The sequence below is a fragment of the Ipomoea nil genome, unplaced genomic scaffold (assembly GCF_001879475.1).
Source record: "Ipomoea nil cultivar Tokyo-kokei standard unplaced genomic scaffold, Asagao_1.1 scaffold1719, whole genome shotgun sequence".
Taxonomy (NCBI): Eukaryota; Viridiplantae; Streptophyta; class Magnoliopsida; order Solanales; family Convolvulaceae; genus Ipomoea; species Ipomoea nil.
This window is the reverse complement of record NW_017618147.1, coordinates 448,248-465,950: the sequence shown is the minus strand read 5'-3', so window position 1 is coordinate 465,950 and position 17,703 is coordinate 448,248. Positions and strand designations below refer to the sequence as shown.

The 17,703-nt window shown below is 47.5% G+C and overlaps 1 protein-coding gene across 1 annotated transcript; it reads right to left on the bottom strand.

Moving 5' to 3' along the window:
* Window positions 1-14,478: 14,478 nt before the first annotated feature.
* On the bottom strand, window positions 14,479-17,632 carry LOC109191679. Its single transcript, XM_019342314.1, has 5 exons — window positions 17,578-17,632; window positions 15,806-16,676; window positions 15,089-15,698; window positions 14,794-15,040; window positions 14,479-14,519 (listed from the first exon to the last, which is right to left on the bottom strand). Exons 1-5 carry the CDS (start codon window positions 17,630-17,632, stop codon window positions 14,479-14,481), a joined length of 1,824 nt encoding a protein of 607 aa, XP_019197859.1.
* Between the last annotated feature and the right edge of the window lie 71 nt (window positions 17,633-17,703).

Sequence of the window (17,703 nt, the reverse complement as noted above, 5' to 3'; positions counted from 1 at the left end):
AGATCAGAATAGATCCGGAAAAATCTGTGGTGCATGTGCTATTGGGAAACAAATCAGAACTCCACACAAAGCAGTAAGAGGCATCACCACTGAGAAGTGCCTAGATCTTGTCCACATAGACCTCATGGGGCCAACACAAACTGAAAGCATTGGGGGAAAGAAATACATATTTGTGTGTGTAGATGATTTCTCTCGATACAGCTGGGTATACTCTCTGAGAGAAAAGACAGAAGCGTTCAAGGCTTTTAAGACTCTGTGTATAAGAGTTCAGAAGGAAAAGAATGAGTCTATAATAAAAGTTCAGAGATTGAGGAGCGATCATGGAAAGGAATTTGAGAACTCACTTTATTCAGACTTCTGCTCCGAGCACGGTATATCACATGAGTTCTCAGCCCCTAGAACTGCTCAACAGAATGGAGTAGTGGAAAGAAAGAATCGAACTTTACAAGAAATGGCTAGAGTTATGCTACATGCCTCGCATCTGCCGCAGCGCTTCTGGGCCGAAGCAGTACACACAGCCTGTCATACCATAAATCGGGTCTATCTTAGACCAGGAACAACCAAAACTCCATATGAGATCTGGAAGGGTAAGAAGCCAAATCTGAAGTATTTTCATGTGTTTGGGACAAAGTGTTATGTGCTAGCTGATAGAAAACAAAGAGGGAAGTTCGAACCAAAAAGTGATGAGAGCATCTTCCTTGGATACTCTCCAAACAGTCGTGCCTACAGAGTCTACAACAAGAGGACTCAATCTGTGATGGAGTCAATAAATGTGGTTATAGATGACAGTCCAGAAGAGTCAGTAGACACAACAGTGACAGATTCAGTGACAGAACTTCCTCTCAGTGATCCAATTGCCACTAATAGCAACAGTCAGCCCAAACCACAGGAATCGTCAGATGAAGATCAAGAAAGTTCGGATCAAGAGACAAACCTCATAAATGATACAGGTAAAGACAAACCCACCAGAACTCAGAAAAACCATCATCAGATAACATTATTGGAAATCCATCAGATGCGATGAAGACCAGGAGCAGAATAAGAAATAATTTGACAGAAGTATCTGGGTCTTCTTGTTATACCTCAAAGATAGAACCCAGAAATGTTAAAGAAGCCTTACAGGATGATCTATGGATCAAGGCAATGCAGGAGGAGCTACATCAGTTTGAGAGGAATCATGTCTGGGATCTAGTTTCAAGACCGGATGGTGTTAACGTAATTGGAACGAAGTGGATTTTTAAAAATAAAACTGATGAAGCAGCGAATATAGCAAGGAACAAAGCTCGGTTAGTGGCTCAAGGGTATACTCAGATTGAAGGAATTGACTATGATGAGACTTTTGCTCCTGTAGCTAGACTCGAGTCAATTAGGATTTTGTTGGCTGTCGCATGCATTTTGGGATTCACTTTGTTTCAGATGGATGTCAAAACAACATTTCTGAATGGCTATCTCCATGAAGATATTTATGTGGCTCAACCTAAAGGTTTCGAAGATCCAGATCATCCCTCATATGTCTGTAAGCTTCGAAAAGCTCTCTATGGTCTCAAACAAGCCCCACGGGCATGATATGAACGACTGACACAGTATCTGCTCCAGCATGGGTATAAACGAGGAAGTGTTGACAAAACCCTGTTCGTAAAAACTACTGGAAGTCATGTAACCATTGCCCAAATCTATGTTGATGACATCGTGTTTGGATCAACCTTACAGAAATACACTGACGAGTTAGTAAAAGTGATGAAGGAAGAGTTTGAAATGTCCATGGTTGGTCAACTGACATACTTCCTAGGTCTACAGGTCAAGCAAAGTCATGAAGGATACTTTATTTCACAAGAGAATTATGCTAAGAATCTAGTTAAAAAATTTGATCTGGAATCATGTAAATCATCCAGGACACCAATCTCCACCTCCACAAAAGTATTGAAAGATGAAACTGGTGTATCAGTGGATAACACAGTGACGGTAATAACGTTACCGGTAAATAATAATATAACAATGCTATAAGAGAATACGATAGTTGTATTGCTTTTGTCTCAGTATAGAAAGTACAATGTGTCCATTGCTAGCTGAGAGGAGTCCCATTTATACTTAGAGTCCTAACGGTAACAACATGGGATATAAATGGGGAGCCTAGCCTTTTAACTCTCTCTCATCAATGGGGACTTCAATGTTGGCTTCAATGGTAGTAAAGTGGCACCTGTTGGAATTCCTGACCGTTGGAGTTCTGCCCGTTGGGTTCCCATGTGATGCTGAGTCAATGCCCATTTGTGATCCGGGTCGGGTGCCAGCCCTATTATCCTGTCACCAGTCCCCCTACTCATGAGTCAACGGATGTGTTTGAGTTGACTTGGGAGTAAAGCTGAATCTGTTTTGATCTTGTGTAGAATCCCGATTGATTCCGAGTATGTGATTTTATTTTTCAAATCACACATGAATTTATTTATTATGATTTTTTTTTTATGCTGGCCGAGACGGGCTGCGGCTTAGGTTGGCCGAGGTGCATGCCTCCGGCCGAGGCGTCGCCTCAACCGAGCGTGGCCGAGGCGTCGCCTCGACTGATCGTGGCCGAGGCGTCGCCTCGACCGACCGTGGCCGAGGCGTGCGCCTCGACTGAGGTGGCCGAGGCGTAGCCTCGACCGATCGTGGCCGAGGCGTGCGCTTCGGCTGATCGCGGCGAGGCGTAGCCTCGACCGATTGTGGTTTTTTTTTTTTTTTTTTTTTACCGAGACGGACTTCGGCGTTGGCCGAGGCGGGCGCCTCGGCCAACCCCTCGACTGATCGTGGCCGAGGCGTCGCCTCGACCAATCGTGGCCGAGGCATGCGCCTCAGCTGACCGTGGCCGAGGCATGCGCCTCAGCTGACCGTGGCCGAGGCGTCGCCTCGACCGACCGTGGCCGAGGCGTCGCCTCGACCGATCGTGACCGAGGCGTCGCCTCGACCGACCGTGGCCGAGGCGTCGCCTCGACCGACCGTGGCCGAGGCGTCGCCTCGACCGATCGTGGCCGAGGCGTCGCCTCGACCGATCGTGGCCGAGGTGTCGCCTCGACCGACCGTGGCCGAGGCGTCGCCTCGACCGATCGTGGCCGAGGCGTGGCCTCGACCGATCGTGGCCAAGGCGTGCGCTTCGGCTGATCGCGGCCGAGGCGTAGCCTCGTCCGATCTTTTTTTTTTTTTTTTCGTGGCCGAGGCGTGACCTCGGCCACTGGGCCAAGGCGGCCGAGGCGCGGCCTCGGCCTGTGGCCGAGACGCGACCTCGGCCACTTGGCCGAGGCGCCGCCTCGGCCACTTGGCTGAGGCGTGGCCTCGACCAGGAGGCCGAGGCGTGTGCCTCGGCCTTAGCTGAGGCGCGCCCTCAGCCATTTTTTTTTTTTTTTTAAACAACATGGGCGGACCACAAGCACGAGATATTATTCCAAAAGATTTCAGAATGCAAAGCGGGCGGACCGCGATTTCCAAACGACTACTAGAATATTAAGGAAAATACTTAATCAAATGTTCCTAGCTCCATACCCGATCGATCATCCTTACAGATGGTGTGGACTTATAGATCATTTCTGCCAATCTTTTTGCATGCTTTAACGTAACAACTGCGGGCCGCTCGCTGGTCTCCTCTGACGACCCCTATCCTGCTCGGAGTGGGGAACTTCATACACAAGTGTTCCACCGACACTATGGCCTTGAGGTTCTCCAGTGCTGGTCTCCCCAATATGATGTTGTGCGCGCAAGTGAGTCTTACCACGATGAATTCCAAGTCAAGTTTGCGAATGTTAGGGCTCGTGCCTATCTCCACTGGTAAGACCACTGACCCCTCCGTCTCCACTGAATCACCCGTAAATCCAGAGAGTGGGGTACGTACTTCTTTGAGCTGGTTCCTAAGTATCCCTAACCTCCAGGCGACCGCCGATATCATTCAGCAAGCAGTGACGGCGGCGCTAAATCAGGTGGCGGTGGGACTGCAAGGCCAAGTGCCTACGCCGCGGCCCCAGCATGAGTAGGGGGGACTGGTGACAGGATAATAAGGCTGGCACCCGACCCGGATCACAAATGGGCATTGACTCAGCATCACATGGGAACCCAATGGGCAGAACTCCAACGGTCAGGAATTCCAACAGGTGCCACTTTACTACCATTGAAGCCAACATTGAAGTCCCCATTGATGAGAGAGAGTTAAAAGGCTAGGCTCCCCATTTATATCCCATGTTGTTACCGTTAGGACTCTAAGTATAAATGGGACTCCTCTCAGCTAGCAATGGACACATTGTACTTTTTATACTGAGACAAAAGCAATACAACTATCGCATTCTCTTATAGCATTGTTATATTATTATTTACCGGTAACGTTATTACCGTCATTTCGACTAAGATGCGGCAGATAATGACATCATTGACGTCCATCTCAATTACCAGGGCGTCACAATGGGATAACGGGCCCTCTGGGAGGTCATCATCAGAGAAGGTGATGGCCTCCTGTCTCTGTTTCTTTTCTCTGGGAAGACTCGCCACTTCTCCCACGTATAGCCGCCGGCTCCACTTCTTTCTTTCCGCGGGCGTGTCGCCCCCTGCAGGTCCACCATAGATAAAGTGTATGGTGTGCCTCTTTTGTCGTCTGGGCGCCACCTCGGTTTCTTTCTCGCTATCACTCTGCTCAGATATTTGGTCGTGGTCTCTTTTTTTGGCGTTTGAGGTGGACGGCTCGGTGCCATCCTCATTCCTCCAGACATTTTTTGGTGGATTGTGTTGCGGCTGTTGCTGCTGCTTGGGTCGCTTGACGAAATGTCGGAAGTAGCCCTGCTGGATGAGGTCTTCTATTTGTCTCTTCAAAACGTGACACTCATCCGTATCGTGTCCGGCATGCCTATGAAACCTGCAGTACTTTGTTTGGTCTGCCTTTGGGGAGACCTTCATGCACTCCTCGGGGAATTCTACCATTCCCATCACCTCAGCTTGCTTTAGAATGACACTGACGGGATGGGTAAGAGGAGTCAAATTACGCAAGGGGACCAGGCGAGGCCGTTCGTGGTCTCGGCCTTTCCCTGCGGTCGGGTGGTTCGAGAGTGGTGCCTGGCTGGGCGGACCAGCTTTCCCAGGCTTCCCATCTTTCCTACCATCCTCTTCGTCCTTCTTCTTCCTGTCGACGTCCTCTGCTTCGGCATAGCGGCTAGCCGTCCTCATCAGATCTTCGTAAGAGCGAGGGTGGTGAGCGTTCAGCTGCTTGTGGAAATACCCTGATCTTAAGGCATGGATAAATATCGTGATCGCCGCCTTGGAGTCGAAGTCGTAGACATTATTGACTTCCTTTTTCCATTTGATCAGGAAGTCTTTGAGGCTCTCGCCTCTATCTTACTTCACTACACAGAGGTGAGAAAAGGGTTTCTTGCGATGTATGCTACCGGAGAAGTATGTTAGGAAGCTCTTGGATAACTCCCCAAAGTTTTGGATCGACCCATCTGGGATGGTGTTGAACCAGTCTTGGGCCGCTCCATCCAGTGTGGACAAGAACGCTCGGCACATGATGGCGTCCCCTGCCCCGATCATTACCATAGCAGCCTTGTACCTCGTCATGTGGATACGTGGGTCAGTGGCCCCCGTGTACTCCTTGATGGCGGGCAACCTAAAGTCCCTCGGCAAAGGTACGTCCATGATGCGAGGGGAGAATGGTGCTGCCATCCGTACCTCAGGTTCCGGCGACTGCTCCCGTGCCTCCACCCTTCTTGCTAACTCCTCGATTCTTCTCTGCAGCTTCTCGACCAGGGCCGACTCGTCAGGGTGCCGACGCGGGGCCGGCTGCCGCTCCTCCATGTGTCGGCGTGGAGCTAGTTCATCGACGTGCTGTCTATCTGAGTGTCGACGCGGAGCGGGTTCCTCGACGTTCCGTCCATCCAAGTGTCGGTGTGGGACCCGCTCATCAGCGCGTCGCTTCTCCGCCGAGTGCCGACGCAGAGCCGGCTCATCGACGCGTCGCTCCTCCAAGTGTCGACGTAGGGCCGACTCATCAACGTGTCGGCGTGGGGTCGGCTCCCGAGACTCGCCCACCTCCTCTGTGGGTGATCTCTCGGCTTGTCTGTTCTCGTGTTGGCGAGGGCCTCTGGTAGAGGACCCCTCGGCCCGTGATCCTAATCTTTGCCGCACGGGCACCCTCTGTCCCAATCGTTCTGGCGCAGATTGGGAAGGGCCTGGTTGTCGTCTGGCCGGTCCACTTCTTTGGGCCTCTACCCCTATTTGCTGGGGCCGCGGCGTGGGCACTTGGCCTTGCAGTCCCACCGCCACCTGATTTAGCGCCGCCGTCACTGCTTGCTGAATGATATCGGCGGTCGCCTGGAGGTTCACGGCTTGGTTCACCCCCCATTGTTGAGTTGGTCTCGAAGGTCCCCGGGCCTCCCGTTCACGGCTTGGTTTACCCCTCCATTGTTGAGTTGGTCTCGAAGGTCCCCGGGCCTCCCGTTGTTGAGCTGTTCTCGGAGGTCCCCTCCGCGATTGTTGGTGAGTTGGTCCCGGAGGTCACCTGAGGCATTGCCATTGTTCACGTTGCGAGAACCGTGGGAGCTGCGGGACGCCATTCTTTCAGGCTTGCTGTTGAAAGAGAAAAAGAGTAGTGTTGTAGCCTGCTTGAGTATTGGACTCAGGCTCTCAATGAAAGCACCAATGACGGTAATAACGTTACCGGTAAATAATAATATAACAATGCTATAAGAGAATACGATAGTTGTATTGCTTTTGTCTCAGTATAAAAAGTACAATGTGTCCATTGCTAGCTGAGAGGAGTCCCATTTATACTTAGAGTCCTAACGGTAACAACATGGGATATAAATGGGGAGCCTAGCCTTTTAACTCTCTCTCATCAATGGGGACTTCAATGTTGGCTTCAATGGTAGTAAAGTGGCACCTGTTGGAATTCCTGACCGTTGGAGTTCTGCCCGTTGGGTTCCCATGTGATGCTGAGTCAATGCCCATTTGTGATCCGGGTCGGGTGCCAGCCCTATTATCCTGTCACCAGTCCCCCCTACTCATGAGTCAACGGATGTGTTTGAGTTGACTTGGGAGTAAAGCTGAATCTGTTTTGATCTTGTGTAGAATCCCGATTGATTCCGAGTATGTGATTTTATTTTTCAAATCACACATGAATTTATTTATTATGATTTTTTTTTATGCTGGCCGAGACGGGCTGCGGCTTAGGTTGGCCGAGGTGCATGCCTCCGACCGAGGCGTCGCCTCAACCGAGCGTGGCCGAGGCGTCGCCTCGACTGATCGTGGCCGAGGCGTCGCCTCGACCGACCGTGGCCGAGGCGTGCGCCTCGACTGAGGTGGCCGAGGCGTAGCCTCGACCGATCGTGGCCGAGGCGTGCGCTTCGGCTGATCGCGGCGAGGCGTAGCCTCGACCGATTGTGGTTTTTTTTTTTTTTTTTTTTTACCGAGACGGACTTCGGCGTTGGCCGAGGCGGGCGCCTCGGCCAACCCCTCGACTGATCGTGGCCGAGGCGTCGCCTCGACCAATCGTGGCCGAGGCATGCGCCTCAGCTGACCGTGGCCGAGGCATGCGCCTCAGCTGACCGTGGCCGAGGCGTCGCCTCGACCGACCGTGGCCGAGGCGTCGCCTCGACCGATCGTGACCGAGGCGTCGCCTCGACCAACCGTGGCCGAGGCGTCGCCTCGACCGACCGTGGCCGAGGCGTCGCCTCGACCGATCGTGGCCGAGGCGTCGCCTCGACCGATCGTGGCCGAGGCGTCGCCTCGACCGATCGTGGCCGAGGTGTCGCCTCGACCGACCGTGGCCGAGGCGTCGCCTCGACCGACCGTGGCCGAGGCGTCGCCTCGACCGATCGTGGCCGAGGCGTGGCCTCGACCGATCGTGGCCAAGGCGTGCGCTTCGGCTGATCGCGGCCGAGGCGTAGCCTCGTCCGATCTTTTTTTTTTTTTTTTTCGTGGCCGAGGCGTGACCTCGGCCACTGGGCCAAGGCGGCCGAGGCGCGGCCTCGGCCTGTGGCCGAGACGCGACCTCGGCCACTTGGCCGAGGCGCCGCCTCGGCCACTTGGCTGAGGCGTGGCCTCGACCAGGAGGCCGAGGCGTGTGCCTCGGCCTTAGCTGAGGCGCGCCCTCAGCCATTTTTTTTTTTTTTTTAAACAACATCGGCGGACCACAAGCACGAGATATTATTCCAAAAGATTTCAGAATGCAAAGCGGGCGGACCGCGATTTCCAAACGACTACTAGAATATTAAGGAAAATACTTAATCAAATGTTCCTAGCTCCATACCCGATCGATCATCCTTACAGATGGTGTGGACTTATAGATCATTTCTGCCAATCTTTTTGCATGCTTTAACGTAACAACTGCGGGCCGCTCGCTGGTCTCCTCTGACGACCCCTATCCTGCTCGGAGTGGGGAACTTCATACACAAGTGTTCCACCGACACTATGGCCTTGAGGTTCTCCAGTGCTGGTCTCCCCAATATGATGTTGTGCGCGCAAGTGAGTCTTACCACGATGAATTCCAAGTCAAGTTTGCGAATGTTAGGGCTCGTGCCTATCTCCACTGGTAAGACCACTGACCCCTCCGTCTCCACTGAATCACCCGTAAATCCAGAGAGTGGGGTACGTACTTCTTTGAGCTGGTTCCTAAGTATCCCTAACCTCCAGGCGACCGCCGATATCATTCAGCAAGCAGTGACGGCGGCGCTAAATCAGGTGGCGGTGGGACTGCAAGGCCAAGTGCCTACGCCGCGGCCCCAGCATGAGTAGGGGGGACTGGTGACAGGATAATAAGGCTGGCACCCGACCCGGATCACAAATGGGCATTGACTCAGCATCACATGGGAACCCAATGGGCAGAACTCCAACGGTCAGGAATTCCAACAGGTGCCACTTTACTACCATTGAAGCCAACATTGAAGTCCCCATTGATGAGAGAGAGTTAAAAGGCTAGGCTCCCCATTTATATCCCATGTTGTTACCGTTAGGACTCTAAGTATAAATGGGACTCCTCTCAGCTAGCAATGGACACATTGTACTTTTTATACTGAGACAAAAGCAATACAACTATCGCATTCTCTTATAGCATTGTTATATTATTATTTACCGGTAACGTTATTACCGTCATTTCGACTAAGATGCGGCAGATAATGACATCATTGACGTCCATCTCAATTACCAGGGCGTCACAATGGGATAACGGGCCCTCTGGGAGGTCATCATCAGAGAAGGTGATGGCCTCCTGTCTCTGTTTCTTTTCTCTGGGAAGACTCGCCACTTCTCCCACGTATAGCCGCCGGCTCCACTTCTTTCTTTCCGCGGGCGTGTCGCCCCCTGCAGGTCCACCATAGATAAAGTGTATGGTGTGCCTCTTTTGTCGTCTGGGCGCCACCTCGGTTTCTTTCTCGCTATCACTCTGCTCAGATATTTGGTCGTGGTCTCTTTTTTTGGCGTTTGAGGTGGACGGCTCGGTGCCATCCTCATTCCTCCAGACATTTTTTGGTGGATTGTGTTGCGGCTGTTGCTGCTGCTTGGGTCGCTTGACGAAATGTCGGAAGTAGCCCTGCTGGATGAGGTCTTCTATTTGTCTCTTCAAAACGTGACACTCATCCGTATCGTGTCCGGCATGCCTATGAAACCTGCAGTACTTTGTTTGGTCTGCCTTTGGGGAGACCTTCATGCACTCCTCGGGGAATTCTACCATTCCCATCACCTCAGCTTGCTTTAGAATGACACTGACGGGATGGGTAAGAGGAGTCAAATTACGCAAGGGGACCAGGCGAGGCCGTTCGTGGTCTCGGCCTTTCCCTGCGGTCGGGTGGTTCGAGAGTGGTGCCTGGCTGGGCGGACCAGCTTTCCCAGGCTTCCCATCTTTCCTACCATCCTCTTCGTCCTTCTTCTTCCTGTCGACGTCCTCTGCTTCGGCATAGCGGCTAGCCGTCCTCATCAGATCTTCGTAAGAGCGAGGGTGGTGAGCGTTCAGCTGCTTGTGGAAATACCCTGATCTTAAGGCATGGATAAATATCGTGATCGCCGCCTTGGAGTCGAAGTCGTAGACATTATTGACTTCCTTTTTCCATTTGATCAGGAAGTCTTTGAGGCTCTCGCCTCTATCTTACTTCACTACACAGAGGTGAGAAAAGGGTTTCTTGCGATGTATGCTACCGGAGAAGTATGTTAGGAAGCTCTTGGATAACTCCCCAAAGTTTTGGATCGACCCATCTGGGATGGTGTTGAACCAGTCTTGGGCCGCTCCATCCAGTGTGGACAAGAACGCTCGGCACATGATGGCGTCCCCTGCCCCGATCATTACCATAGCAGCCTTGTACCTCGTCATGTGGATACGTGGGTCAGTGGCCCCCGTGTACTCCTTGATGGCGGGCAACCTAAAGTCCCTCGGCAAAGGTACGTCCATGATGCGAGGGGAGAATGGTGCTGCCATCCGTACCTCAGGTTCCGGCGACTGCTCCCGTGCCTCCACCCTTCTTGCTAACTCCTCGATTCTTCTCTGCAGCTTCTCGACCAGGGCCGACTCGTCAGGGTGCCGACGCGGGGCCGGCTGCCGCTCCTCCATGTGTCGGCGTGGAGCTAGTTCATCGACGTGCTGTCTATCTGAGTGTCGACGCGGAGCGGGTTCCTCGACGTTCCGTCCATCCAAGTGTCGGTGTGGGACCCGCTCATCAGCGCGTCGCTTCTCCGCCGAGTGCCGACGCAGAGCCGGCTCATCGACGCGTCGCTCCTCCAAGTGTCGACGTAGGGCCGACTCATCAACGTGTCGGCGTGGGGTCGGCTCCCGAGACTCGCCCACCTCCTCTGTGGGTGATCTCTCGGCTTGTCTGTTCTCGTGTTGGCGAGGGCCTCTGGTAGAGGACCCCTCGGCCCGTGATCCTAATCTTTGCCGCACGGGCACCCTCTGTCCCAATCGTTCTGGCGCAGATTGGGAAGGGCCTGGTTGTCGTCTGGCCGGTCCACTTCTTTGGGCCTCTACCCCTATTTGCTGGGGCCGCGGCGTGGGCACTTGGCCTTGCAGTCCCACCGCCACCTGATTTAGCGCCGCCGTCACTGCTTGCTGAATGATATCGGCGGTCGCCTGGAGGTTCACGGCTTGGTTCACCCCCCATTGTTGAGTTGGTCTCGAAGGTCCCCGGGCCTCCCGTTCACGGCTTGGTTTACCCCTCCATTGTTGAGTTGGTCTCGAAGGTCCCCGGGCCTCCCGTTGTTGAGCTGTTCTCGGAGGTCCCCTCCGCGATTGTTGGTGAGTTGGTCCCGGAGGTCACCTGAGGCATTGCCATTGTTCACGTTGCGAGAACCGTGGGAGCTGCGGGACGCCATTCTTTCAGGCTTGCTGTTGAAAGAGAAAAAGAGTAGTGTTGTAGCCTGCTTGAGTATTGGACTCAGGCTCTCAATGAAAGCACCAATGACGGTAATAACGTTACCGGTAAATAATAATATAACAATGCTATAAGAGAATACGATAGTTGTATTGCTTTTGTCTCAGTATAAAAAGTACAATGTGTCCATTGCTAGCTGAGAGGAGTCCCATTTATACTTAGAGTCCTAACGGTAACAACATGGGATATAAATGGGGAGCCTAGCCTTTTAACTCTCTCTCATCAATGGGGACTTCAATGTTGGCTTCAATGGTAGTAAAGTGGCACCTGTTGGAATTCCTGACCGTTGGAGTTCTGCCCGTTGGGTTCCCATGTGATGCTGAGTCAATGCCCATTTGTGATCCGGGTCGGGTGCCAGCCCTATTATCCTGTCAATAATAATAATAATAATAATAATAATAATAATAATAATAATAGTAATAGTAGTAGTAGTAGTAATAGTAATATTAATAGTAGTAATAATAATAATAATAATAATAATAATAATAATAACAATAACAATAACAATAATAATAATAACAATAACAATAACAATAACAATAATAATAATAATAATAATAATAATAATAATAATAATAATAATAATAATAATAATAATAACAATAATAACAACAACAACAACAATAATAATAATAATAATAATAATAATAATAATAATAATAATAATAATAATAATAATAATAATAATAATAATCAATTTTAATTAGTCATTAGTTACCTTATTTCTTGTGAATCGATACCTCATCATAATACTTCCAAAGTTTAGAAATGTAGTTTATATTATCTTAAAATGCTACATTTAGTCACATGCATAAACAAACACCAAAAAGTTTGTGTTCTCATTTCATTAGAGAAGAAAAAACAAAAACAAAAATAACGTTAAAACCATTGGCATGAAATGAATTTCAAATATGTATGTAAATGTAATATATTACGTACTAGAATATGTAAAAAAAAAAAGAAAAAGAAAAAAAAAAGTGTCAAATTAAGCTTTTGAATTTTAAAAAGTTTCAATAATTAAATACTTGAATTTAGAGAAATTGTGCAATTAACCAATTTTTTACCCTATTTTGATAATAACCTTCCAATTTATGTTACCTCATATACTAATGTTGCTTATCTGACATTGTTTACAAAATTTTAAATCCTTTTTTCTTCAATTCCATTTTGGCAGAAGTGTCAAATAGCCCCATCTACTATCACGAAGTGCTCAATTCCCCCCACGAATCAAAATAAAGTCTAATTAGCCACACTTACTAACTAAAATTGTGCGTTTGGCTTTTTTAATAGGTTGTCAACCGGTTCCCTATCCAGGTGGATGACATGGAAAATAATATTATTAATGAGAGATAATGACATGGAATATATTCTTTGCAGCATTCGTTCTTAAACAGAGCTAGGGTTCGACAAGCTCTCCATTCTGCAATCTTCAATCGCGATAGCTTAGGTTTCCATTTTCCTGGGCTTCGTCATTTCTTCAACAGAGGTAGGGTTCGTCAAGCTCAAAGTGTATAACGCCATCCCCGACTTCTTCAATCGCGATAGCAGCTACGGTTCGTCAAGCTTCAAGTGTATAATGTCAACATCTTCGGCTTCATCTAGCGTGCGAACTAACTTGGAGTATGAGCCTTCTATGTACTGTAGGTGTGGATTGAAGGCTCCAATCTGCACAACCAGAGATTCTGGGAAAAAATTTTATGGATGTCAAAGGTGGAAGGTGAGTTTAGATCCTTAATTTGTTTTTGATTCTGAGATTAAATTTGTTTTTGATTATGAGAAAATTTGTTTTGAATTAGTTCAAGAGGGTCTTGGGTGTGGTTTTTTCGTTTGGAAAGAAACTGAAAACACATGTGGAATGGAGGAATTGAAGAAATTGGTTGCAAGCATGAGGGCTGAATTGATGAGTGAAATAGTAGTTCTACGTGCAATGATTGAGAGTGAATTGCAGCGGAGGAAATTGAAGGAGAAGAAAGCTGTAAAGAGAAAATGGATTTTGATTTGTTTTTTAATTGTGTTAGTTTTAGTTAAGATTATGTTGTAGTGTGAATTTGTAGACAATTATGATGATTTTGTAGTGAATCTTGTTGTAGTCAATCGAATGGCATCTATAGTTTTTGTATTGTAATTTTGCATATTCTCTTTTTAGATAGATTAACAGAATTAATCAACTGTCAGAGATTACTGATTGATTCATTTATGAAGTCAGTCAGTAATAATAAATAGTGGAGAAGATGTAACAGAAAGATAAGAGCACACACCCAACGACACAGAATATTTACCCAATTCGATACAGTGTGTATCTACGTCTGGGGGACGATCACATAGGCGTCCAATCCACTAAATTATAATCTAATGTACAAAGGTAGATATACAACAATCTTACCCAAGTGCCCCACACAAGGTACATACCCAGTCTACACCGGTTTAGTGGATTGTTGAAGACGGAGAGCCATGCATACAGAAGTCCAATGAAATCGCTTCACTTGGAGAGCCCACTCTGATGCAGTCCACTTCAATGACGCTCTTTATAGTTGTTCCCACAACAGTGTGATCACAGTGTCCTTTCGTTTAAGCAGCAGTGATTCTTCTCAAGTTCATCATCTTAATCACCATGAACATATTGTATTGAGAAGATACATGACAATCAAAGATCTAATCTCATATAGCAGATGGGGAGTGTTTCTTCATATATTCGGCGTAACCCTAAATCTCTTCGAGTACGGGTACTTATAGATTCTTCAATAAACTCTCTCCATAAAAGACTTTGATTGTAGAAGGTAGGACCATAAAAGAGGAATGTAATCTCAGAAGATTAGGTCCATACCTTTCTTGAAAAAATACGCTGATATTCTTTCCAAACTTGTCTGATAATACCGCGTAAGACTTTTAGAAATCAGCTTCCTAAATCAAATCTTCAGTGTCAGTCCTTCTGTTGTTGCTTCTGATTGATCAGTCGTCTGTAGAGCTGGACGGACAAACTCTAAACCTATCTTAGTATGCCATAATAATATTGCCAATTATAATATGGGATTTTTGAACATTTAAAAACACTAACAAACTCCCCCTTTGGCTATTATTTGGCAAAACAACTCGACTATATAGATAGACAAAACATAAAGATCTAAGATAGGTTATTATAAAGAAGCAACCCATGAGTCTGATCTGATTACGTACATAGAACAAAAACAAAAACATAAGATCCAAAACAGTTTATGATCAAAAGCAAGAAATGGTGTCATAAAAAACAATGCCCAGCTAGGGCCAGAAGGTACTCAATCACAAAAACTCCCCCTGAGTGCATACTATTCCCCCTTTTTGCCAATGATAGCCAAAGGTCAAGCATTGGAGGGAGTGTCACTGTCAGACTTCGCAGGATCAGCAGCAGCAGCAGATTCTGATAGGCTTAAACGAAGTAGAACGGTTGCTAGCTCAGTACGGGCCCCTGTCAGTTGCTTTGCAATAATGCCATGTACTGTCTCAAGATCAGCGACCCTTGCCTTCAACTGTATGGAAAGCTGAACATCCTTAGCATGAGGAGAGTCATCAGACACAGCATCAGGTTCAGAATTGGATGGGGCAGACACAGGAACAACATCCCGAATGTGATCTCCAGTCAGCAGACGTTTATCAACAGTATAGAGCAGTGTTGGACTGATCACCTCACTAGGCATAGGCTCAAGACCCTGAGTGGTAAGAATGCCAAAAATCAGATTTGGGAAGGGTAGTCTTACCTTCTGTTCCCGTGGATGAATTAAGGTAAGAATGTGATAGTAAATCCATTTTCCCAGATCAATAGGCATCTTCGTTCCAATGCGAAATAAGAATCCTGCCAGTAACTTGCCAACAGTGTGGAAATGGGCTGATGGGAGCCAATTGTGAAGGGCCAGCCGATGTAAAATCACATATCTGGATGTGAGATGCGAGCTCTGCAGATAGTCCTTATCTCCTGTAGGCCATGATTTTGTCTGTCCACCAGTAAGAGTTCTGGCCACCAAGTTCCAGTCAGTGACAGGGTCTTCTTGCACAACAGTCAAACCATAGTATTCATTGATCATGTCCGGTCCAAAAAGGTACCACCTTTCTCTAATGAAAATCTGCATCGGTCGTGGCCCAGATAGGATTTCAATCTCGTCATTGAGATTACAATAGAATTCATACGTGAGAAGCTTAGAGTATGGGCAGATGTTCGTGACAGACTTCAACAATCCGACTTCATTCAACAAAGGTAAAATTTCACATACAGAATTCAGCTGGTTCTCATCCACAGATCGTTGAACAATAAGATCCCTTCTAACCATGGTAGACCATTTGGTCTGAGCAGCAGGAGAAACAAACTGAGGCCTGTAAACAGATGGATCAGTTTCTTCGACAGGTTGAACCTCAGGAGTAATGCTTCGTCCTCTTGATCATGTGGATGGCTTCCCTTTTTTGACAGATGGTGCAGGTACAGAAGTGACTTGAACAGCAGGCCCCTTTTGCTTAACAGACGATCACAGAGTCTTGAACACTTGTTGAATTGGCGGATTTTCTTCCGGCTTAACATCCTCATCGACTTCCTTTTCTTCTCAGGCTGATCCACATCAGCACTGTCATCACCAGTCTCAACAACAACCTTTACTGGAACATTCTTCCTTTTAGACCTTCTTGGTTCTTTGGATGGGGATTGAACAGGAGTCACAGAGAGACTGGAATCAGAAACATTGGCAGATGAGCTCTCAATAATATTCGAAATTTCACGAATTTTGAAGGTCGTGGAGTCAGGATGAGCAGTGGCCTCAATAGTTGGAATATCAGATGGAGGTGCTTGAGATCCATACACTTCAGCCAGTATTTTATCATCTTCGCTGGAAGATTCGGAAGGGTGAATCACTTGATACGGTTGAGGGATTGAAGCAGATGGTAGACCAGCAAAATGTCTCACATGTTCCAAACTTTCGCCTAATGATATGGCAGTGTAGACTGGGATTCCACCTGTTTTCTCAGACTTGTGGGGGCTTGATAGATCAACAGATTCAACATTAGCAGGTAAGACAGGAGTGTCAACGACAGAACAGACTTCCTTAGGGTCATCAGCTATTTCAGCCGGAGGCAGAGCAACATTATCATAAGCATAAACAACTAAACTCAATTTATTTGGCTCATAAGAGGACTTTTCTTTCTCATCAGACACATGCAAGACAACAGTTTTCACACCAACAGACTCACTCACAGGCAGAGATGTAGAATCAACATTCACAGGGGGATTCTCGGAATCCAAAGCAGTTAAATTTTCAGAAATAACAGGCACACAAGATGGGGTAGCAGAAACATCAGGTTTATCTGGTGAAATTTCAATAGGAGTTTCAGAGCTTGATGATGATATTTCTTACCAGGTCCGCCATTGGAGAAATTTTTGTGAGAGGAGAGAAATACAATTCTGAGAGCAGATAAGCTGAGAGAGAAAGGGTTTGAGTGCTGAGATGATTGAAAGCCTGTTCTCTTCGTGGCCCGGTATCAAATAGACTAAAGGGTGAAGAACCCTAATCAATGCGGCTTGTCAAATATCATGCAGACGCGATTGATTGACACAACGGTACAGCTTCTTTTTAGGAAGGAAACGGAACCCAAGGACATTTGAATTTTGAAAAAAAAAGATTAAAATCTTTTTGAGATATCATTAAGGCCAAAATAACACCACTTAACTAAAATAGAGAGGAGTCTTCAAAAAGTCAAATCATAATACTGACCCGTGTACACCACTCCTCTCTGATTGACCAACTGCTTTAATTAGTCAATTCTGCAAATTCTCATAGCAGACCTGAGAATTTCAAAACGATTGGCGTCCAGTGGCTTAGTTAGAATATCCGCTAGTTGTTTGTCAGTTTGAATGTATTCCAATTCAATTTCCTTGGATTCAACCAAGTCTCTGATGTAATGATGCCTGATGTCAATATGCTTTGTTCTGGAATGTTGAACTGGATTCTTGGAAATATTAATAGCACTGACATTGTCACAATAGAGTGTATTATCCCTTGTGTGAGACCATAATCTAGGAACATTTGTTTCATCCAAACCAACTGAGTACAACATCCTCCTGCAGCTATGTATTCTGCCTCTGCAGTGCTTAGTGAAATTGAATTCTGTTTCTTGCTTAGCCATGATACTAAGTTTTTACCAACAAAGAAGCATCCCCCGGAAGTACTGTTTCAGTCATCAATATTTCCTGCCCAATCAGCATCACAGTAGGCAACCAGACTTAGTTCACTGTCCTTGGAGTACCAGAGACCATACTGCATCGTTCCTTTAATATATTTCAGAATGTGTTTTGCAGCTATCAAGTGTGATTTCTTTGGGTCAGATTGATACC

Coding starts and splice junctions, on each gene's coding strand:
- LOC109191679 (XM_019342314.1), bottom strand. CDS start 17,632: ATGCAGTATGGTCTCTGGTACTCCAAGGACAGTGAACTAAGTCTGGTT. Junction 15,041..15,088: donor TTCATCCACGGGAACAGAAG/GTAAGACTACCC, acceptor CTTACCACTCAG/GGTCTTGAGCCTATGCCTAG. Junction 14,520..14,793: donor AAAGCAACTGACAGGGGCCC/GTACTGAGCTAG, acceptor GTACGTAATCAG/ATCAGACTCATGGGTTGCTT.